The sequence below is a fragment of the Gastrolobium bilobum genome, unplaced genomic scaffold (assembly GCF_033153095.1).
Source record: "Gastrolobium bilobum isolate Gb01-03AN ecotype WA unplaced genomic scaffold, APGP_CSIRO_Gbil_v1 utg6855, whole genome shotgun sequence".
Taxonomy (NCBI): Eukaryota; Viridiplantae; Streptophyta; class Magnoliopsida; order Fabales; family Fabaceae; genus Gastrolobium; species Gastrolobium bilobum.
The window spans coordinates 34,957-54,021 of record NW_026899083.1 but is presented as its reverse complement, the minus strand read 5'-3'; the positions used below and the strand labels follow the sequence as shown (position 1 = coordinate 54,021).

Genomic DNA, 19,065 nt, shown 5'->3' with positions numbered 1-19,065 from the left:
TTTCTTTTAACCGTGGGACCCACCTAATTATGTCTCTACATGAGATAATACTATCTCATGTAGCATGAGAAAAACATTGTCCATATATATTTTACTTAAAATGCACATAAAAATTAAACTTTTTAAATGTGTAAATACTTTGAATGATGTGATTCTGCCAAGAGGAATAACAAAAAGGAAAAAGTAGGAAAGGATAGACAACACATATGAAGACATGTGAATTGCTTGTTGTAGCCGACACAAGCGAGTGATTTGACATTACGTGTTGTGATTTTAATACGCTAGCCTATATAGTGAATTTGTATCATACGGTCACGTGCCTGTTTTTATTCAGAGTAGACTAATATTTTGACCATCTATTTTGCTATTATTATTAACAAATTATATGACCACTAGAAACGTGCCACGTTTGCAAACCAAATTCACAACCTGTTATAGCAAATTTGCACATGTGGCACTTTAAAATTTTTTACTGTTTACGTGACATTTGAACAACTAATTTTGGAATTTGCGGCAAAGCCACTGTTTCAATAACCTCGTATTTTACGTGCAATCGAGTAAGTGCATGTTTGTCATATTTTATTTTTAGTTTCTCTTCATTTTAAAGTTAGAAATTTAGCCAAATATATTTTTATAAAAGCTTTTTGTAAAATAATAAATTCAACCAAAAATCTTATAAGGTGTTGAGTGACGGTCTTTTTAATAATTTATACTATTCTCTAACACACACCCTCATGCAAGAACTCTTTTGGCTTGAAGCGTGAATATTGCACATGCCCAATTTTTTATTTTACCTTGTGCTTATTTAATCCAATAAGTGAGGCGGTGAGGATCAAACTCGTGGTGGTCACTAAGGGTGTGCATGACAACCTTCCCTGAATCATTTTTTTTTCATTTTTGTTCCCGGGAACAGAAATGGGTAGAAAACTCGTTTGGTAAAATTAGTTTATTTTTTTGTTCCTGAGATGAACCAGTTTATTTTTTGTGCTGGAAAACAGAAAAAAAAAAATTCTATTTTTTTTGTTCCAGGGAACAAAATGAGAAACACTTGTCTCTCCCAATCACTCTTCACCTCTACCATCGTTGCCACCATCACCACCACCACCACCACTAACATCCCGACACGACCACTGCCATCATCGTCATACCACCATTGCCGTTGTCACCACAACCACCATCACCACCATCATGACGATGCCACCTCCACCTATCAACACCATCACTACCACCATGCCATCGTCACTGACACCACCATAACCACGCCACTGCCACCACCATCATCGCCACAACTACCACCACCGCCACCATCACCAACCACCACTACTTTGTCGCAATCACTGCCATCAACACCACCTCTACCACGCCACCACCACCACCACTGCCACCACTGTAACATCCCCGTCTCGAGCCGGTTCAATTAACATACACATGATATAAACAGAAACAGCGGAAGACTTAACTTACGAAAATATGAGCTAACTTTTTCTTTTTCTAACTTAATTCTTACTCGGCGTAAACGAAAATCGGGCAGAGTTTCCTCTATAAATCGGACAACTGGGGATTTTCCAATCCCACTCAGAAGCATTTCCTGATAAACAGTTTATACAACATATCAATTCAGAAATACCAGATATCCAAATATAATCAAATACCCATACATGGGCGCATGCATAACATGGCTCCGTGCCACTAAATCTAACAGCATGCCATCAAAACATAAACCTATCTGAATACTACATCATCATATAACGTTCCTGAATACTCAAATGTACATGCATCAAACTGACAGACATGTACAAAACATATACAGGCCATATACAAAATAAAGGATCAATATCATGATCCATCAAATGCGAAAATACTAAAATACATCAAACACTCCAAAAAGGTAGCAGCCTACAGCCACTCAAAATCCGGTCTGTCAACTGCCTCAGCCACGTGTCGTGTCCCTGCCTAGTGAGGACTCACCGGAAATCTGGGCACCTGAAAATGTGTCCCCAAAGAGGGGTGAGATTACAAATCTCAATAAGCTCCAGGTTTATAGAGAATTCTCCATACCCCTGGCTCACTCCTGCATGAAAGTCAGATACAGAGTATACAAATACAACATATAACAGATATCATAACAGAACAGAGAATATATCCATATCATATCAGAGATGTGCGCCGTCATTCCCAAGGGAGGACCCCAAGCGGAAATCAACGCACGTGTTCCCGAGGGAGGACCCCAAAGCGGAACCAGACATATCAGAGGAGTACACCATCAGTCCCGAGGGAGGACCCCAAAGCGGACGTCTGGGTACTATACAATCAATGGCCAGAGATTGTTACAGAAATCAAATTACAGAAGTCATATCAGAGCAAAACATATCATGTTATCAAATAACTCTATATGAATGCATCTATACAAAGCATCTAAATCACAGTCATACAGTCCAACCATAGTTCACTAACCATGGTGGAGCACTCAAGCAGGAAAAGACTCCTTAAACATAGAGCTTACCTCTTGAAGCTTTACCAATACGCTTACTTGTGGAACAAGTTACTTTTATCGCTTCAAGAGATTTCCGATCCTTCTCAATCCCTAGGCACACCTAGAGAATAATTTACAATGCATCAATAAAATGATGCAATACCATAATTATTTCATAAGCATACATTTTATCGCTTATTTTCCTTTCTTTGCATTTTTGCCAATCCTATGCCAATACACAAGTCTAGACCTCTTTATAACCGTTGGTGTTCTTTAATTTAATCAACCATTCTCTTAGGAATTTTCAACATAAATCATGCTATTTTTCTTCAAAACTCATCACCTTTATACAATTTATTACAACACATTTTATTTAAAATAAAATGTACAAAATATATCCCTAAATACCCTATAGGTCGAATCCTACAAGGGAAATTTCCAAAGATCCTTCTCTTTTACAATGCATTTTCGTTACTTCATTACAACTTGCAAACACCTAGGAATGCTTCCACTAAATTCCTATTTTGAGTTTAGACACCAAGTCCTTTTTACTTAGGCATTCTTACTAACTCATCCATTTTCACTCATTTCCAACACACTATACCTTCACAATACATAATATAATTTTTTCCACAATAACTCCTACTCACTCCATGATGGCCGAAACCTAGGAGGAATATGCAATAGGACTTTTAAATTTTTATATCACATGTGGATGCTTACTCAACACTATAACTTCCTAAACAACAATAATCCATCATAAATTTCACATTCTAACATCAATTATTTCCCAACAAAATATGCTCATCAATTTCATAACTTATATCATCAAAATAATATCATGGAAATAGAGGTTTCTTACCTCTAAACACTTGTACAAAGCCTAGAGAGCAATCTCCAAGCCAAGCTCCATCCAAAAACTCACTTTTTCTCCTCCAATGAATAGTAACTCGAAAATGAGAGGAGGAATAACTCTTCACACACTCAACTATAGCTCAAATGGATAGGTGGAATGGATTCATTGAGTGGTTTCCAATCAATTTCATGTGGTGGGTCATTGGATTTGATGGATGGATGATGAAGAAATCAAAGAAGGAAAATTTGAAACCCTAGCCCCTTCCCCTCCATGTGCAGCTCGGCCATGCAAGAGAGAGAAGAAGAAAATCTGAAATGAATAGTGTTTCATTTAAGTGACAAGGCTATATAGGCACATGTGGCCATTTTCATCGGATGTTTTTTTATCGCGTATTTTAACTTAAATTGACCCGGAACTAACTCAAAGCTACAAACATATTTTTATTTCCTAAAATCATTTACATTAATTTTTATTTCCTAAGGAACAATATTCATAATTCACAGTATGGTTTTTGCACCGTTTTTGACGAAATGCACTGTGCATCACTAATTGTACTTCCTTTACTTACGAAACTTAAAACTTATAAACTTATCATTTTCTTGGGCCTATATTGACTTGCTTGGCATATATTGGACTTTCTTATTCTTATTTCATCAATTATTTATTTCTGGACTCTACCGGTTGCTTAAACAGCAGTACAAAATACCCGGTAGAAACACTATTCACGAGATTTTCACGGAAAGTGCCAGACTATACAATTTTTCGTTCTGAACTCATATTTGTCATCAGAATTTTCAAATTATGTTCCTAAAATTATTTTGCTCATTTTAAGCTCTACCGGTTAATTCACAAAACTGTAAATTCTCCGGCAGAACGCACTGTTCATAACATAGTCATGATTACAGTCAAAATACTCGAAATCGCTCACTGAATCTAATTATGGCATTTAAATCCTTAAATTAAATCTCTAACTAAGATTTACCAGTTATGGTCATTATAACCACCACCACCATTGTCATAGCCACCGCCTCCACCACAACCACCGCCACCACCACGCCATATGGAAAGGAAAGTGATGATCCGAAATTTTTTTATGTTTAATAGAAATTATTTTTTATTATATTATTTGTTGTGTTATCAAACGCAATTCTCATTCTCGGAATAAAAATAGAACATGTTATCAAACATATTTTTTTTCTTATGTTCCAAGGCACAGAAATAGAAAAGAATGGAAGTAGATCTTCTTATGTTGAAAAAGACATGACATGGTTATGTGTGCAATCATAACCATGCAAATGTAGATCAATGGTGAAAAAAAAGGAGAAAGGAAAAATATTAAAATAGGTAGTTACTAAATCATAACCGTTGATTTACCGCTGTAAGCTTATGATTCTCCCTCGTGACCGTGTCATATTTTTTTTAAACATGAGAGGATCCATTTCCGAAAAGAATTGTTTCTTTTTATAAACAGTGCCAGGAAACATAATGGTGGTCATGCACACCCTAAACCTCTAATACCATATAAATAACCGATTCAACGTAAAACCTTAAGGTGATAAGTGATGGTCTTTTTAATGATTTATATTATTTTCTAACACTCAGATTATTTTATCTTCTCTCCTCCGAAATTATTAGAATAACTTTATATAATCAATAGACAGTTTTTTTTTTTTTTTAACTTTTAACTTTAAATAATATTTTTTTTAGGAAGGTTATACTAACAACTTTTTTTTACAACCTCTTACAATCATATCTTAATACCGTTGATTCCGCCAATCAATGGTTATTATTTTCGCAAATTAAACTCATTAATTAATTATTAATTCACAATAAATGATAACCGTTGATTGACAGAAATCAATGGTGTTAAGATATGGTTGTAAAAGGTTCTTTAAAAAAAAAAAATTGTAAGTATAACTTTGCTTTTTTTTTTTATATATATATATATTTAGTAAAAAATTGTACATACTCCCCTAGCCTGGAAATATTTTTCCACTCAAAGCGTTAAGGAAATATTGTATCAAATAATGAACTTGGTAGCTTCTGTCTTGTTTCTGGCAACTACTAAGTCAACAGATGGTATGAATGGCATGTTTTGGTCAATCTTAAGGTGTGCACCCCTCCCTTTACATATATTACTCTAAATAGAATATCCTTCTCGCTTCTGTATCCATAGCGTATTGCAAATTTGATTGTGATGGCACAAGGAGCACGAGCACAGTCTTCTTCTCCTATTACCTATGAATATGAATATGAATATGATGTATTTCTCAGTTTTCGTGGTGAAGATACCCGCTACGGCTTTACTGGCAATCTTTATAGTGCTCTGAGTCAACGGGGAGTCTTGACCTTCATGGATGATCATGATCTAAAAAAAGGGGAAAAGATTACAACTGCTCTGCTCCGTGCAATTCAAAAGTCCAGGATGACCATCGTTATTTTGTCTAAAAGCTACGCATCCTCAACATTTTGTTTGAACGAACTTGTGGAGATCCTTGAGTGTTATACAGAACAAAACATGTCGATTTGGCCAGTTTTCTATGATGTAGATCCATCAGATGTGCGACATCAAACAGGGAGTTATGGAGAAGCATTCACAAAGCACGAACGGGGAAGATTCAGGGATGACAGCGAGAAGTTGAAAAAATGGAAGTTGGCTTTGAATCAAGTAGCTGATTTCGGTGGTTCCCATTACAACCATGGGTAACACACTTCAACTTGTTTCTTCCAATTCAGTTTATTGTTTCATGTTTGGTTGACGCTTTTCATTATGTATCAACTAGTATACAACCTATACTATTTACTAAGGTAATATTTAGTATAAGACACTAATCACTTTGATGTGCCAAAAACTATACGAATAGTACATTAGTCGTTACTTGTAAGAGGAAATTCACCCTGAATTTTATCTCACTTTTATGAATGACAGGGTCTATGAGCATGTGCTCATTAGAGAAATTATAAAAGAGGTCTCCCGTAAGATTAAGCGACCTCTCTTGCATATTGCTGTTTACCCTGTTGGATTGGATGCTCGAATAAAAGGTGTACTGTTGCTTATAGGCGCTGGCTTTAATAAGAAATTCAACATGATCGGTATTCATGGGACTGGTGGAATAGGCAAATCAGCCATTGCACGTGCTGTATATAATTTGATAGCATCTCAATTTGAAGGTTCATGCTTTATTGCTGATGTTAGAGAATTAACGTCTAGACACGGATTAGAAAAGATCCAAGCGACAATGCTTTCTCAACTAATTGGGGGGAGAAATTTCGAGTTAGAAAGTTTGAATCAAGGGATTCCAATATTAAAAGAACGAAAGAAAGTCCTTCTTATTCTTGATGATGTTGACAACATGGATCAATTACAAGCAATTGAGGGAGGACTTGATTGGTTTGCTCCTGGTAGCGTCATCATTATAACAACAAGGCACAAGCATTTGTTAGATAGCCATGATGTTAAAAAATATGAGGTTAAAAATCTGAATCATACTGAAGCTCTTGAATTGTTTAGGTGGAAAGCTTTAAAAAATAGTGAAGCTGGCCTTTACATGGAAATCACAAAGCGTCCAATACCTTACGCCGGTGGCCTTCCTTTGGCTTTGGAAACGATAGGCTCAAACTTGTTTGGTAAAACATTAGATGAATGGAATTATGCATTAGAAGCATATGAAAGAATTCCAATTGAAGAAGATGTTGATAAAATTCTTGAAGTTAGCTATGATGGCTTGGGGGAAAATGAAAAGGAGATTTTTCTTGACATAGCTTGCTTCTTCAAAGGATGCACTCTAAGATATGTTACAAATATGCTACATGCTCGTCTTGGTTTTCCCCCACAAGATGGTATTCGAGTGCTGCAAAAAAAATCCCTCATTAACATTTGGAGATCCAATGGTGAAATTATTGTAACAATGCATAACTTGATTCAACATATGGGAAAAGAAATAGTTAGAAAGCAATCAACTTCCTTTGAAGGACGTAATAGGTTGTGGTTTCATGAGGACGTTGTTTGCATTTTGGAGAAATACAAGGTATGTATGATTCCTCTACCTTGTGTTTTTGCATTTCTTTCTGTATATCATTAGTTGCATCATTCTTAGCCCTTACTAATCAGCACCAATACAAGCATTTAAAATTTTTGAATTGCTCTAAATTCTTATATTTCATGCTTCTTACCCCTTATTAATTAGCACCCTTACGTAATTTTATGCATTGTGGTTCGCTTTTGCTTTTGGTTTAAAAGGAAAATGATGAAATTAAAGCCATGATGTTGGATATGCCTGAAGATAAACTTCAATTCAAGGAAGATGTGTTCGGAAAGATGAAAAACCTCATGATGCTTATAAAAAAGGAAGTTGGTTTTGCCAGTTGCTTCGAACATCTCCCAAAAAGTTTGAGAGTGTTGGAATGGTGGAGACATCCTGCAGCTTCTTTACCATCTGTTCTTCATAACCTTGTCATACTCAACTTGTCATACAGTCGTTGCTTTCAATGGGACAAATCATTACAGGCACGTAAAATTATTTATATTGTAATATTTTTTTCGGTAAACATGCTACCCTTAATTCTTGAAACTATTAATTTAGACTTAATTTTGCAGATGTCAGAGGTTTTGAATCAGTTGATCTTCACGGGTTGTAAGTGCTTACAAGAAATACCTGATGTGTCTGGTCTCCCAAATCTGAAAGAATTGTGTGTTGATGATTGCACAAGTTTGATTGAGATTGATGATTCTGTTGGACTTCTTGTTAATCTCCAAAGGTTCAGTGCTAAAGGGTGTACCCAGCTTAAGAAATTTCCGCACAGCATAAAGTGGAAATCTCTGGAATACCTTTGTCTTCAGGACTGCGAGAGTCTTGATAATTTCCCAGAAATAAAAGAACCAATGGAAAAGCTGAAATTCCTTGACTTGGAAGGAACTGCTTTGAAAAATCTGCTACCTTCAGTGAAATTCCTTAAAGGCCTTCGAAGGTTACACCTGAGCAGATGCAAAATGCCTGAAAATAATGTGCTATCCGAAATTGTTCAAAATTTGCCAAATTTCTTTCCCGAATTGAAAACAGTGAGATTAGGAGACTCAAATTTGACAATCCTTCCTGCATGCATTAATGAATGTCAAAATTTGAAAAGGCTAGACTTGTCTAATTCCAAGCAGCTTGGAGAAATTGGAGGGCTTCCACCAAACATAGTTGAATTTGTGGCAAATAACTGCACGTTACTGAAAGATGATTGTTCAACTTTAAACAAGTTGATAAAGAGTCAGGTTGGTCGCTCTCTATCTTGTGATTGTATCATTTATTTAGCTATTTTACAAACTCACTATGCTTTTAATGACATGGCTGACAGGTAATTCATTCTAGAATACAATTCTATGTTCTGCCAGGGCAAACGATCCCAGAATGGTTTGACCACACTAGCAAGGGACACTCTCTATGTTTCTGGTTTCGTAAGGAATTCCCTTGCCTCACTGTGTCTGCTGTTTTAGGAGTTGTAGATAATACTGAGCATCCTTTCGATGTGCACTTTAAGTTCTGTTTTAAGATCAATGATATTGACATGCCTTTGTTTAATTATAAGAACAATTTAGAGGGTGATCACATAGTTATATTTAACTATATTACTAATCCAATGGATTTGGATCATGGAGGACTACTTTCAGAGAATGAGTGGAATTATGGGGAGGTTTTATTTGTGATAAAACCCGATTCACCCGATTCTGGTAGTTCAGGATCAATCCAACGGATCGGAGTTCTTGTGAACCAGACATTTATCAGTAAAGGGCATGTTAGATTCACAAATCCTTATCCTTCCAAAATTACATGTGATGACAAGGGAAACCAGCTTAGGTTGTGTAAGGCAGATGATAAACAACAGCAGCAACAACAATTAGCTTCTTTCAACCGCTCAATCCCAATGAGCTATGAAATGGGGGAACAACCTTTGAGTTATGAGTTGTGCAATTCAGATTCACTGGAACCAGCGTGGCCAATTGACGGCTCCAACAACACAGGTAAAGCGTCTTTTGTCCTTGCTCTCTCTCTGCCTGTTTGCTCTACTCAGTTCTACTTGTATCATATGATTGTTTTGCTTCGGTCAATAATATATCATACTCACATCTCACTAGCAAAGTTAATGCACTTTCACATTGCCCTACCATGAATCAATCTCTGATCATTCATGGACCAGATGGAGCATTCCTTGATCATCAAGCAAAAGATGCAGGAGAATCATCTCAAGTGCAAAGATCCACTTCAACAAGTGGCCAAGTTGGACCAAAACTGCCCCTAGGAACCAGTTTGACTATGTTGCCAAAAACAATTGATGCGTCTTTAACAAATCAAACTGAACTAACTCTAGTTGATGATGTAGAAATGGAAGCATTTTATGTTTCTCTTGATGCTGAGACCCGGGTTGTTTCAAGTGAAGAGGCCAGCAAAGCTAGGAGAATAGTACACGACTTCATCTCCAATAATGATGCTTCTATTATGTTGCATCCTGAACGGTGCAGCGTCATGAAAACCAGTTTAGAGAACCTCTCCAATTTGTCTGCAGACCATGGTATATCAAGAGAAATGAGAACACTGTTATCAGAAGCTTCAAGGGAGTACACGCATTTTAGGAGGGACTACATTGAAGCAAGTATGAAAATTGCGTCCACATCATTCGATTTGCAGAGAGCTGATGAATTAGAAATAGGTCTTGAACTTAACAAGAAAAGGTTCTGTGAAGAGTTGGCCTCAGAACATGAGCTGATTAAAAAGTTAGCCAGAATGGAGGAAAGCAAAAGGAAGCTAGAAGAGAAAATCAATGTCATTAAAGCTAACATCTCCGCTTCTCAATCAGAAAAGGAGAACATTCTTAACAGAAAGAGAGATATCTTCAAAGAAGGAAAGGCACTTCAAACTCAAAGAGATGAGTTGAGGGAAAAAGCACCTAGTTTGAAATACGAGCATGGTTTTGCCAAGGAAACACAATCAAGAATGAATTCTGAATGGTCTGAACTCAGAGAAAAACTTAAGAAGATTGCTGAAGAGTGAGATTTATTGTAATTCAGGTAGAATGTTGACTGTAGACTATAACCCCTAGAATATTATATATGAAAACCTCGACCAGAGAGGGTGAAGTGTGGAGTGAGTGAGGGCAATGCAAATAAAATTTTGAACTAAAATTATTTCCGTTTGTAATTTATGTTGCATTTGGTCTCATTTTCAATATATATTGTGCTGCTATAATAAAAATTCTGCAACCCCAAAAAAAAAATCTGAGTTGAAGTCACCAAATATAGCGTCTGGCGCGGTCGAGAAGGAGTCTGTGGCGGGTAATCACTAACAATGGGCTAAATTAGGCCAAGCACATCAAGTGGATCTGACACTATGTCTTAACCCAAAACCTTAATTGGGTTCATGAATTCTCTCACTTATATATACTTCACTTAGCTTATTATCAACCAATGTGGGATTCATCACACTTAAATTTATCAACAATACTTTTAAGGTTTTGGATTAAGACATGGTGTCAGATCCACTTGGAGTTGTTGGCCTAGCTTAGCCCATTGGTGGTGGTTCCTTGTCACGGCTCCTCCTGGGCCCGCCTGACAATGATATTAGAGATTTGGTTTTGCGATTAGGGTTCCTATGATAGATTGGGGTTTCACGATTTGAGGTGTTTTCTTGGCATAGAGAAAACTACGAAATTGATCTAGAGAGGATGTCGACTGACCAATCATGGATCGAGGTTGAAAAGTTCGCAGGAAAAGAGTTCGAGTTATGGAAACTGAATATGGAGACTTTTGATGCGAAATCGGCAAGTATACCGATCGTTCCAAGTAATAAAGTGATAAGAAGATCGTTCCCTCGAGGATTAATGCACCAATTACTATTTTAACTAGTCCCCTTAATTTGGAAAACCCAGTTTAATTCAGAAAATATTTGTTGACTGAAATTTAAAGACAATAATAATCAAAAGCATTCAAGAAAATATAAGAACGTCAAAGAAAATATGAGTAATTAAGATTGTAAAAGAAATTGCAGTCAGGATGCACTTCACCTCCGATTCCCTCTTATAATTCTAAATTGAATTTTATAACCAACTAATTTATTAGCTCAGACAATTCATTATTTTCCTATTGAATAGTTGAACCCTAATGTCTTAGTGTATTCAACCCTTTAACCCAACAGAATCCTAGTGTCCTAGTAATTCCTTTTGAATCAAGCATTAAGCAAATGAATTTAAAAGTCTACAATCTATGTAAGCTTATGTCTAGATCATGCACAGATTGTTATTCTACCCTTGTCAGAATTAAAACTCTAATATTCCTATTGTGAGCTCTAACCCTCAAAACCCTATAATAGAGCGATCAATTCTAAAAAGGATGTGGAAGAATTCACGCAGGTAGAATTAAACTAAATAAATTAAATTAATTATAAAAACAATTTAGAAATTATAAAGGATTCACATTGGATCCGTGGTCCCAACTACAAAGAGAAATTAGCCAGACATATATGACTTTAACAAATTAAAATAAAAAGAATTCACAAAAGAATGAAAAAGAAGAAGAAGACGAAGAAGAAATCTTGAGTCTTTAGTTTCTCTGAGTGTTGATCTTTAGCATAAAATCTCCAAGAGCCCTCTCTCTGTTGTGTTTTCTGTAATTTCTCTATGCCAAAAGGTGATTTCTTAAGGGTGCTTAGTCTCTTTTTATAGACTTTGTTCCCTTGTTTTGAAATCCTTATCATATTTTCCATTTAAGATCTCCTCCAGATACCCTCTGATGTAGGATTTAAAATTGTCACATGCTTCCCGCCAAATTGGCGCTGCTAGTATGGGAATTTTGATTGGAGGCAGTAGCTTCGCGCTACTAGCGTGAATCTCTCGCTGATAGCGCGGTTGCACTGTGTTGAAAGATGATGTTGGCGCTGATAGCGCCAGTGCGGTGGATCAAATCTTGTGTTTTTCTGTGCTGCTTAATTGGGCCCCTTTCTTGTACTTTTTCCTACAAAAATATAAGAAACTCATTGATAAGATACTTGATTAGGATTTATCAATTAATTGGCAATTATGGGCCTTTTCATTCAAGATTGATTAAGATTTCTTGCTCTTTTTGGCTCAAAATAACATATATGCTCGAGGCATATCAAACAATTCCCAGATTTAGACGTTGTTGTCCTCATCAATGAACTAGATCAAAAGAGAAGCAAGGATTAACTTTGTGGAGGGAAAATATGGAACACAAACATCTTAAGAGATCAGAATGCTATGCATGTATAACTTCACTATTGAGAACTCCGAACAATGCTTTTCAGTTTTATCAAGAAATTCAGATCATAACTTGAATGTTCCTCACTAGATATATATGTAACTCTCATCACTCTAGTGTTTGAAGTTTTCAACACTCATTCCATCAGTGTAGTAGTAATTCCATAAGATTGATCATATTCTCAGGTTCCTAAGATTGAGGAACACATTTGACATGCATAAACTGATCCAAAGGTCTTGAAGGGTTGTAACTTGGCCTGGTTTGGGGGTAAGAATCTTTTGGACAGAGGCTGATTAATATTTGAGACTGAAATGCTGAGATTTCTGACAATACTTTCTTCTCAATTCATAATTCTGCCACTTTTTGTCAATTCAGGATTCTTATTCCCTTTTTACTACCTCTTTCTTTCCTTATTTGCAGATGTTTTTTTTTTTCTTTTGAATTGCATTTTTGCAGACCATTCTTCTTTTTCATTTTTCCATTTACTTAACTTTTCATTGAGACATACCTTGACTCTTCCTTTGATCAGCATTTCAATCACTTTCAAGGTGTGTCAAATGGAACAAGGTTAAATAACTTTCATCAGGTTTTTGAATCAATTGGTCTAAGGCTCAAAAGGGCTAACAATGAAAAATTCCTTCTAGGTAGGCTATTTGGCTCAAAGTTAACAAGAATAAATGTGCCTTTATAATATCGGTAAATGTATGCAAACTAGAGAAACAGATCAAGTTGTAGAAGACTACTACAGTGAGGTCTCTCTGAAGAAATTTCCTGTTTAGGCTCAATCCTCACAAATATAATTTCAAGCTAGAATCTAATTTCAAAATTTCACATCAAGCATTATCTAAAAATTCCTCACCAAAGAAGTTATACAAACGAGCACTCATTACTCTCAGATTATGGCAGTAATTTGATGCTCCACAGATATCACATGTGCTTCTTATTTAACTACTAAGTAAGCTTTTGCAAATCCAGGAATGCTTGTTCAGGAATTTATTAAAAATTAAAATAAAAAAATAAAAAAAATGAAATAAAAAGAAAGATTAAAGTATCTCCCCTTTTTAACAGAATTTTTTTCTTTTAGACGTCTCTGTTGTGTAATTCTACAGTTAGCAGTTATCGCATATGATATGCGCCCCAATTCTCAGATTTAAAATCTTGATGTCCTCAGCAATAAACTAAACTAGTTGAGTGAAGCTACTTCTGCGCAGGTGGAACACACACATACACTTGTTAAACGTCAACCAGAATAATCATAATAGTAAAATGTATTAAGAGACATAACCAAATCAAAATATCAAAACAGCAAAATAAAGAAAATACTAAAGTCAAGGTAAATGGTGAAGTGTGTGAGATAGGATGAAAAATCTAAAGATCCTCCATGGTAGCATCTGCATCATCTGCTGCTGTAGCAGTAGGCTCATCCTACTCCGGAGGTGACGAAGGTGGTGACACCGGTAGCCTGAAACTCGCAGTATCAATCCCTCGATCACTGCATAGCCTCTCGAGCATCAACATCAAGTACTCGCCCTGAACTGTCAATCTCTGGATCTGACGCTGCATAGCGCGGAAGGCAAGCGAATCCTCATAGTGTAACGCAGCTGGTGCTGGAGATGGTGGATGTGGTGGTGAAGGTGCAGCAGGATCTCCTATCTGTGGACTCGGTGGTGCTGGTGCTTCTTCTGGCCCATGTGAAGCTCTCTAAAGCGCCTGCCGCTTAGACTCATTGCTCAGTGCTGTCACATGCTTATGGTTCATGGGTTCTGGAACCGGCACATCCAGTGGCTCCTCATCGGGTATCTCCACTCCGTCCTGCAAGCATAGCTGTGTAATCAATGAGCTATGTGCAAGGCGGGCATCGGGCCTCCTATGAGTGATGATGTAAACTATCCTATCAGATAGGATGGCTGCAATGTTGAGATTTTCTTCCCCATAAGGATATACAGCAACACAACTTTCTCAACATTCACATCACTCAGATTAGTTGAGGCAATGATGGTGGAGTTAATAAAAGTATACCAGACGATCGCCTCCCCATTCAGATCCAGCCTCTCTAATTTTTCTGGCACCTCGGGCTGCCCACTTTTGACTTTCCATGCAGAATGTGGATGGGTAATTGCAGTCCTAATACTTTCAGCTAATTCAGGCATGTCCTCTCTATATAGAGATTTTCCCTCAGTGGGCTGCAGCTTGTTGAAGGTTTGCATAAATTGGCATCTCTTGGTTGGATCATATGTGGTTTAAAGGAAGCTCTCTATTGCAGCGACATCAAATAGGACTTCCTTCCCTCTCACCCAGCTCTTCCTGGTCTCCCCTACCTTCTCCTTATCAGCATTCGCACAAAATTCCTTCAAAATTGTGCTGGAGCTAGGTTCAGGGAATGACACTAAGGTATGCCATTTTCTTCTCTCTATGGTTCGCCAGACTGGGCAATCCAACCCTAATGTCTGGCTGATGGGTCTTTCCGGTATAATCTTCCTCGACATGAACCATTTGACATACCGGTCCTGATGAGCAGCTGAAAGGAACCGGTTGTTGTCAAACTCAGAAGAGACCCTAGGCCTCTTAGTGCCAGATGCACTGCCAGTTTCCCTGCCCCCAGTGGTGGTTCCTTTGTTGGTCTTTTTCACCTGTTTTCCCTGCATTCAGAAAGTACCAACTAGAAAAATACCAATAATCAGAATGTGGTTTGTGAATACTGTGGAAAGGTACAATTAACTCACTGTGTATCCTTGTGAAAGCCTTTGGGAAAGTCCCTCATTTACCTTTATTCTGATTATTTTTATGGAAGGAGTTAATTGGGATATACCACATTGCATTTCCAACTGAACTCATGATATGTTTGACCACATAATTCAGATGAAGATATCATGAAGTGTTACTTTATTGCTCCATAACACACATTTATTTCTAACCACACATCCTCATATCATATTTGGAACCCCTAATTGTGATGTTGTATTAGAATTCACCAATACTCCCTTAATTAATCCCATCATCATATTCATAAACCATTAAGCTCATTTCACAAATATGTTTCCATTATAAGGTAATACAATTCTAATCCACAAAAACTTGTATTTAATCTAAAAGCCAATTGAAAATGCCAGGGTATGTGTGATCAGAATATCATGGAAACAACAATCATGGAAACAACAGTCATGAATTTCACATGTGCTTACTGCTTAGCCAAATTGGAGTAATGCAATCAAAGCTATCAACAGACAATAAGCTCCTTTCATGCCACTTGACTTGTAATTCAGGAAATCAGTAACCATCGTTCTATAGCTGTCAACTTACTCTAACAAACCAATCATCAAACATCTAGCATGCATGAGTAAAAATTGGTCATGACTTCAACATCCGATACAATTATTCTCTCTACATGCCAGGTATAATGTTCCAACAAAATTGTGATAGCCACAGTAGTAACATACAGAGTAAAGCTTACCTTGTCGCCTGCCATGGATGCACTTGAAGACTTAAAAATTGAAAACCTTATTTCCTTGTAGTAAGAACACCAAATTTATGACTCACGGTGGTTTCGAGGAATCGGAGGTGATGGGTTTTCGGATTAGAGATAAGCAAAGGGAGAATGGGTGAGGTGGTGGTCAGTGGTTAGGGTTGTTTTTAATCGGTAGTTTTATGGATGGGGATTTTGTTGTGAAGAGGAAGGATGGGAATAGTGGTGAGGCTTGGTGGAGGTAGGAGTTGGCTTTGAGGTTCGACGGTGGGGTTATGGTAGTTAAAGGGTAGGGAAGGAAGAAGGAGGAGTATAGTGGTATTGGCGGTGGTTAGGGTTGTTCAGAAAGGAGAGGGAGCGAGAGAGAGGGCGAGAAGAATGGGGGTTTGGCTGAAAAGAAAATTGGGGGGGGGGGAATTAGGGTTCTGAAATTTTAATTTCAAAATTTTTACCCTGGCGCTGACAGCGTGGAGCCACTGTGAAGTTTGGACATCCTGGCGCTTTTAGCTCGAATTTCGCGCTTATAGCGCGAATATTTTCTGGGATTCTGGCACTCTAAGCGTGAACTTACTGTGAAATTTGGAATTTCTAGCGCTGACAGCGCCATTTTCGCATTGTTAGCGCGAATTGCTCGATCATGAAGTATTTGGCACTGATAGCGCCAGTTTCGCGCTGTTAGCGAACTTACTGCCTCTTTTTAGCCTTGTGACGCAACTAGCGCCCAGTTGGCACTAATTGCACCAATTCCCAGATTTAAAATTTTTCCTGTGGTGATTTGCTTCACCATTTACCTTGTTGAAATTTAAACTAACCTAATCAAAATAAAATAAATAAAACAGAAAATGACTATTGGGTTGCCTCCCAACTAGCACTTGTTTAACGTTACGAGCCTGACACGAACAATCTAAGTTTCAGGTGAAGCCAAAGGGACAGAAACCTTATCCCTATTCACCTGTCCTCCATAGTACAATTTCAACCTACAACCATTAACTTTGAAAGGATTTTCAGTGTCAATAGGTGAAATTTCTACAGTATTGTAAGGAAATACCTTTTTCATTACAAAAGGTCCTGACCAGCGGGATTTGAGTTTACCTGGAAACAACCTCAGTCGAGAATTGTACAATAATACCTGTTGTCCCGGCTCAAACTCCTTTGGAACTATCTTCTTGTCACGCCACCTCTTTGTCTTCTCCTTGTATATCCTGGCATTCTCATAAGTAGCTAACCCGAACTCATCCAACTCATGTAATTGCAATAATCATTTTTCATTAGCTTTAGTTGGTTCAAAATTCAGAAATTTAGTTGCCCACATTGTTTTATGCTCTAATTCAACCGGGAGATGATAGGACTTACCGTATATCAGTTGAAAGGTGACATACCTATGGGTGTCTTGAAGGCTGTTCTGTATGCCCAGAGTGCATCATCAAGCTTCCTTGCCCAATCCTTTCTTGAACTTCCTATAGTCTTCTCCAGGATTCTCTTTAACTCTCTGTTGGAAATCTCCACTTGACTGCTTGTCTGAGGATGATATGGCGTAGCCACCTTGTGTGTGACTCCATACTTCGTGAGAAGGCTTTCGAACTGCTTATTGCAAAAGTGGGTCCCTTCGTCACTGATGATAGCTCTTGGAACTCCAAATCAAGTGAAGATGTTCTTCCGCAGGAAAGACACAACCACCTTAGCATCATTTGTCGGTAGGGCTACTGCTTCCACCCACTTGGACATGTAGTCCACAGCTACTAAGATGTATTAGTTGGAATATGATTTGGGAAATGGTCCCATGAAATCAATTCCCCATACATCGAATACTTCCACTTCTAGAATGCAGTTCAGTGGCATCTCATCCCTTCAAGAAATGTTCCCCGTCCTCTGACATCTGTCACACTTCTCTACGAACTCTTTCGCATCTTTGAATATTGTGGGCTAGTAGAAGCCACTTTGTAAAACCTTATGTGCGGTTCTATTCCCTCCAAAATGTTCTCCATAGTCAGATGCATGACAATGCCACAGGATCTTTGGAATTTCAAACTCAGCTACACACCTGCGAATAATTCTGTCAGCATATTGAAAATATAAGAATGAGTTATCCCAGTGGTACCTCATTGCATCATGCAAAAACTTCTTTTTCTGTTGCCAGGTGAGGTCTTCAGGAAGTGACCCTACAGCTTTGTAATTCGCAAATTCTGCGAACCATGGTTCAATGAGGACTGCCATCACTTGTTCATCAGGTAAGGATTCTTTGATCTCAAATTCAGGTCCATCTTGCAGTTCATTATCTTGAATCCTTGACAAGTGATCAGCTACCTTGTTCTCAACTCCCTTCTTGTCTCGAATCTCTAAGTCAAACTCCTGGAAAAGAAGCATCCAACGCAGCAGCTGTGGCTTTGCATCCTGTTTACTCATTAGATACTTTAAAGCAGCATGGTCAGTAAAAACAATAATTTTAGAACCTATCAAATAAGGTCTAAACTTGTCTCATGCATAAACTACTGCTAACATTTCTTTTTCAGTTGTGGCATAGTTAACTTGTGCCTCATTTAAAACCTTGCTAGCATAATAAATTACATGTAATAATTTATCCTTACACTGACTAAGACCATCTCCTATTACGTATGCACTCGCATCATACATGAGCTCAAATGGGAGATCCTAATCAGGCGCCATCAGAACAGGCGCGGTTGTCAGTTTTTCCTTCAAAACGTTAAAGGCATTCAATCACTCTTCATTAAAGATAAAGTCAGTATCTTTCACCAAGAGTTGACTCAAAGGCTTTGCAATTTTGGAGAAGTCTTTGATGAATCTTCTGTAGAAACCTACATGGCCTAAGAAACTTCGAACACCATTAACGTTATCGGGAGGGGGAAGTTTTTCAATCAATAACAGTTTAGCTTTATCAACTTTTATCCCTTTCTCAGAAATCTTATGGCCTAACACTATTCTATCTTTTACCATGAAATGACATTTTTCCCAGTTTAAAACCAAATTTGTTTCTTGACAATGTTTCAATACTTTAGAAAGAT

General features: G+C 37.5%; 1 protein-coding gene across 1 annotated transcript; it reads left to right on the top strand.

Annotated features, from left to right (window-relative positions):
* Positions 1–5,526: 5,526 nt before the first annotated feature.
* Positions 5,527–10,514, top strand: LOC133287094 (TMV resistance protein N-like). Its single transcript, XM_061484651.1, has 6 exons — positions 5,527–6,032; positions 6,259–7,357; positions 7,570–7,836; positions 7,927–8,589; positions 8,673–9,336; positions 9,513–10,514. Exons 1-6 carry the CDS (start codon positions 5,527–5,529, stop codon positions 10,361–10,363), a joined length of 4,050 nt encoding a protein of 1,349 aa, XP_061340635.1. The 3' UTR covers positions 10,364–10,514.
* The last annotated feature ends 8,551 nt before the right edge of the window (positions 10,515–19,065 follow it).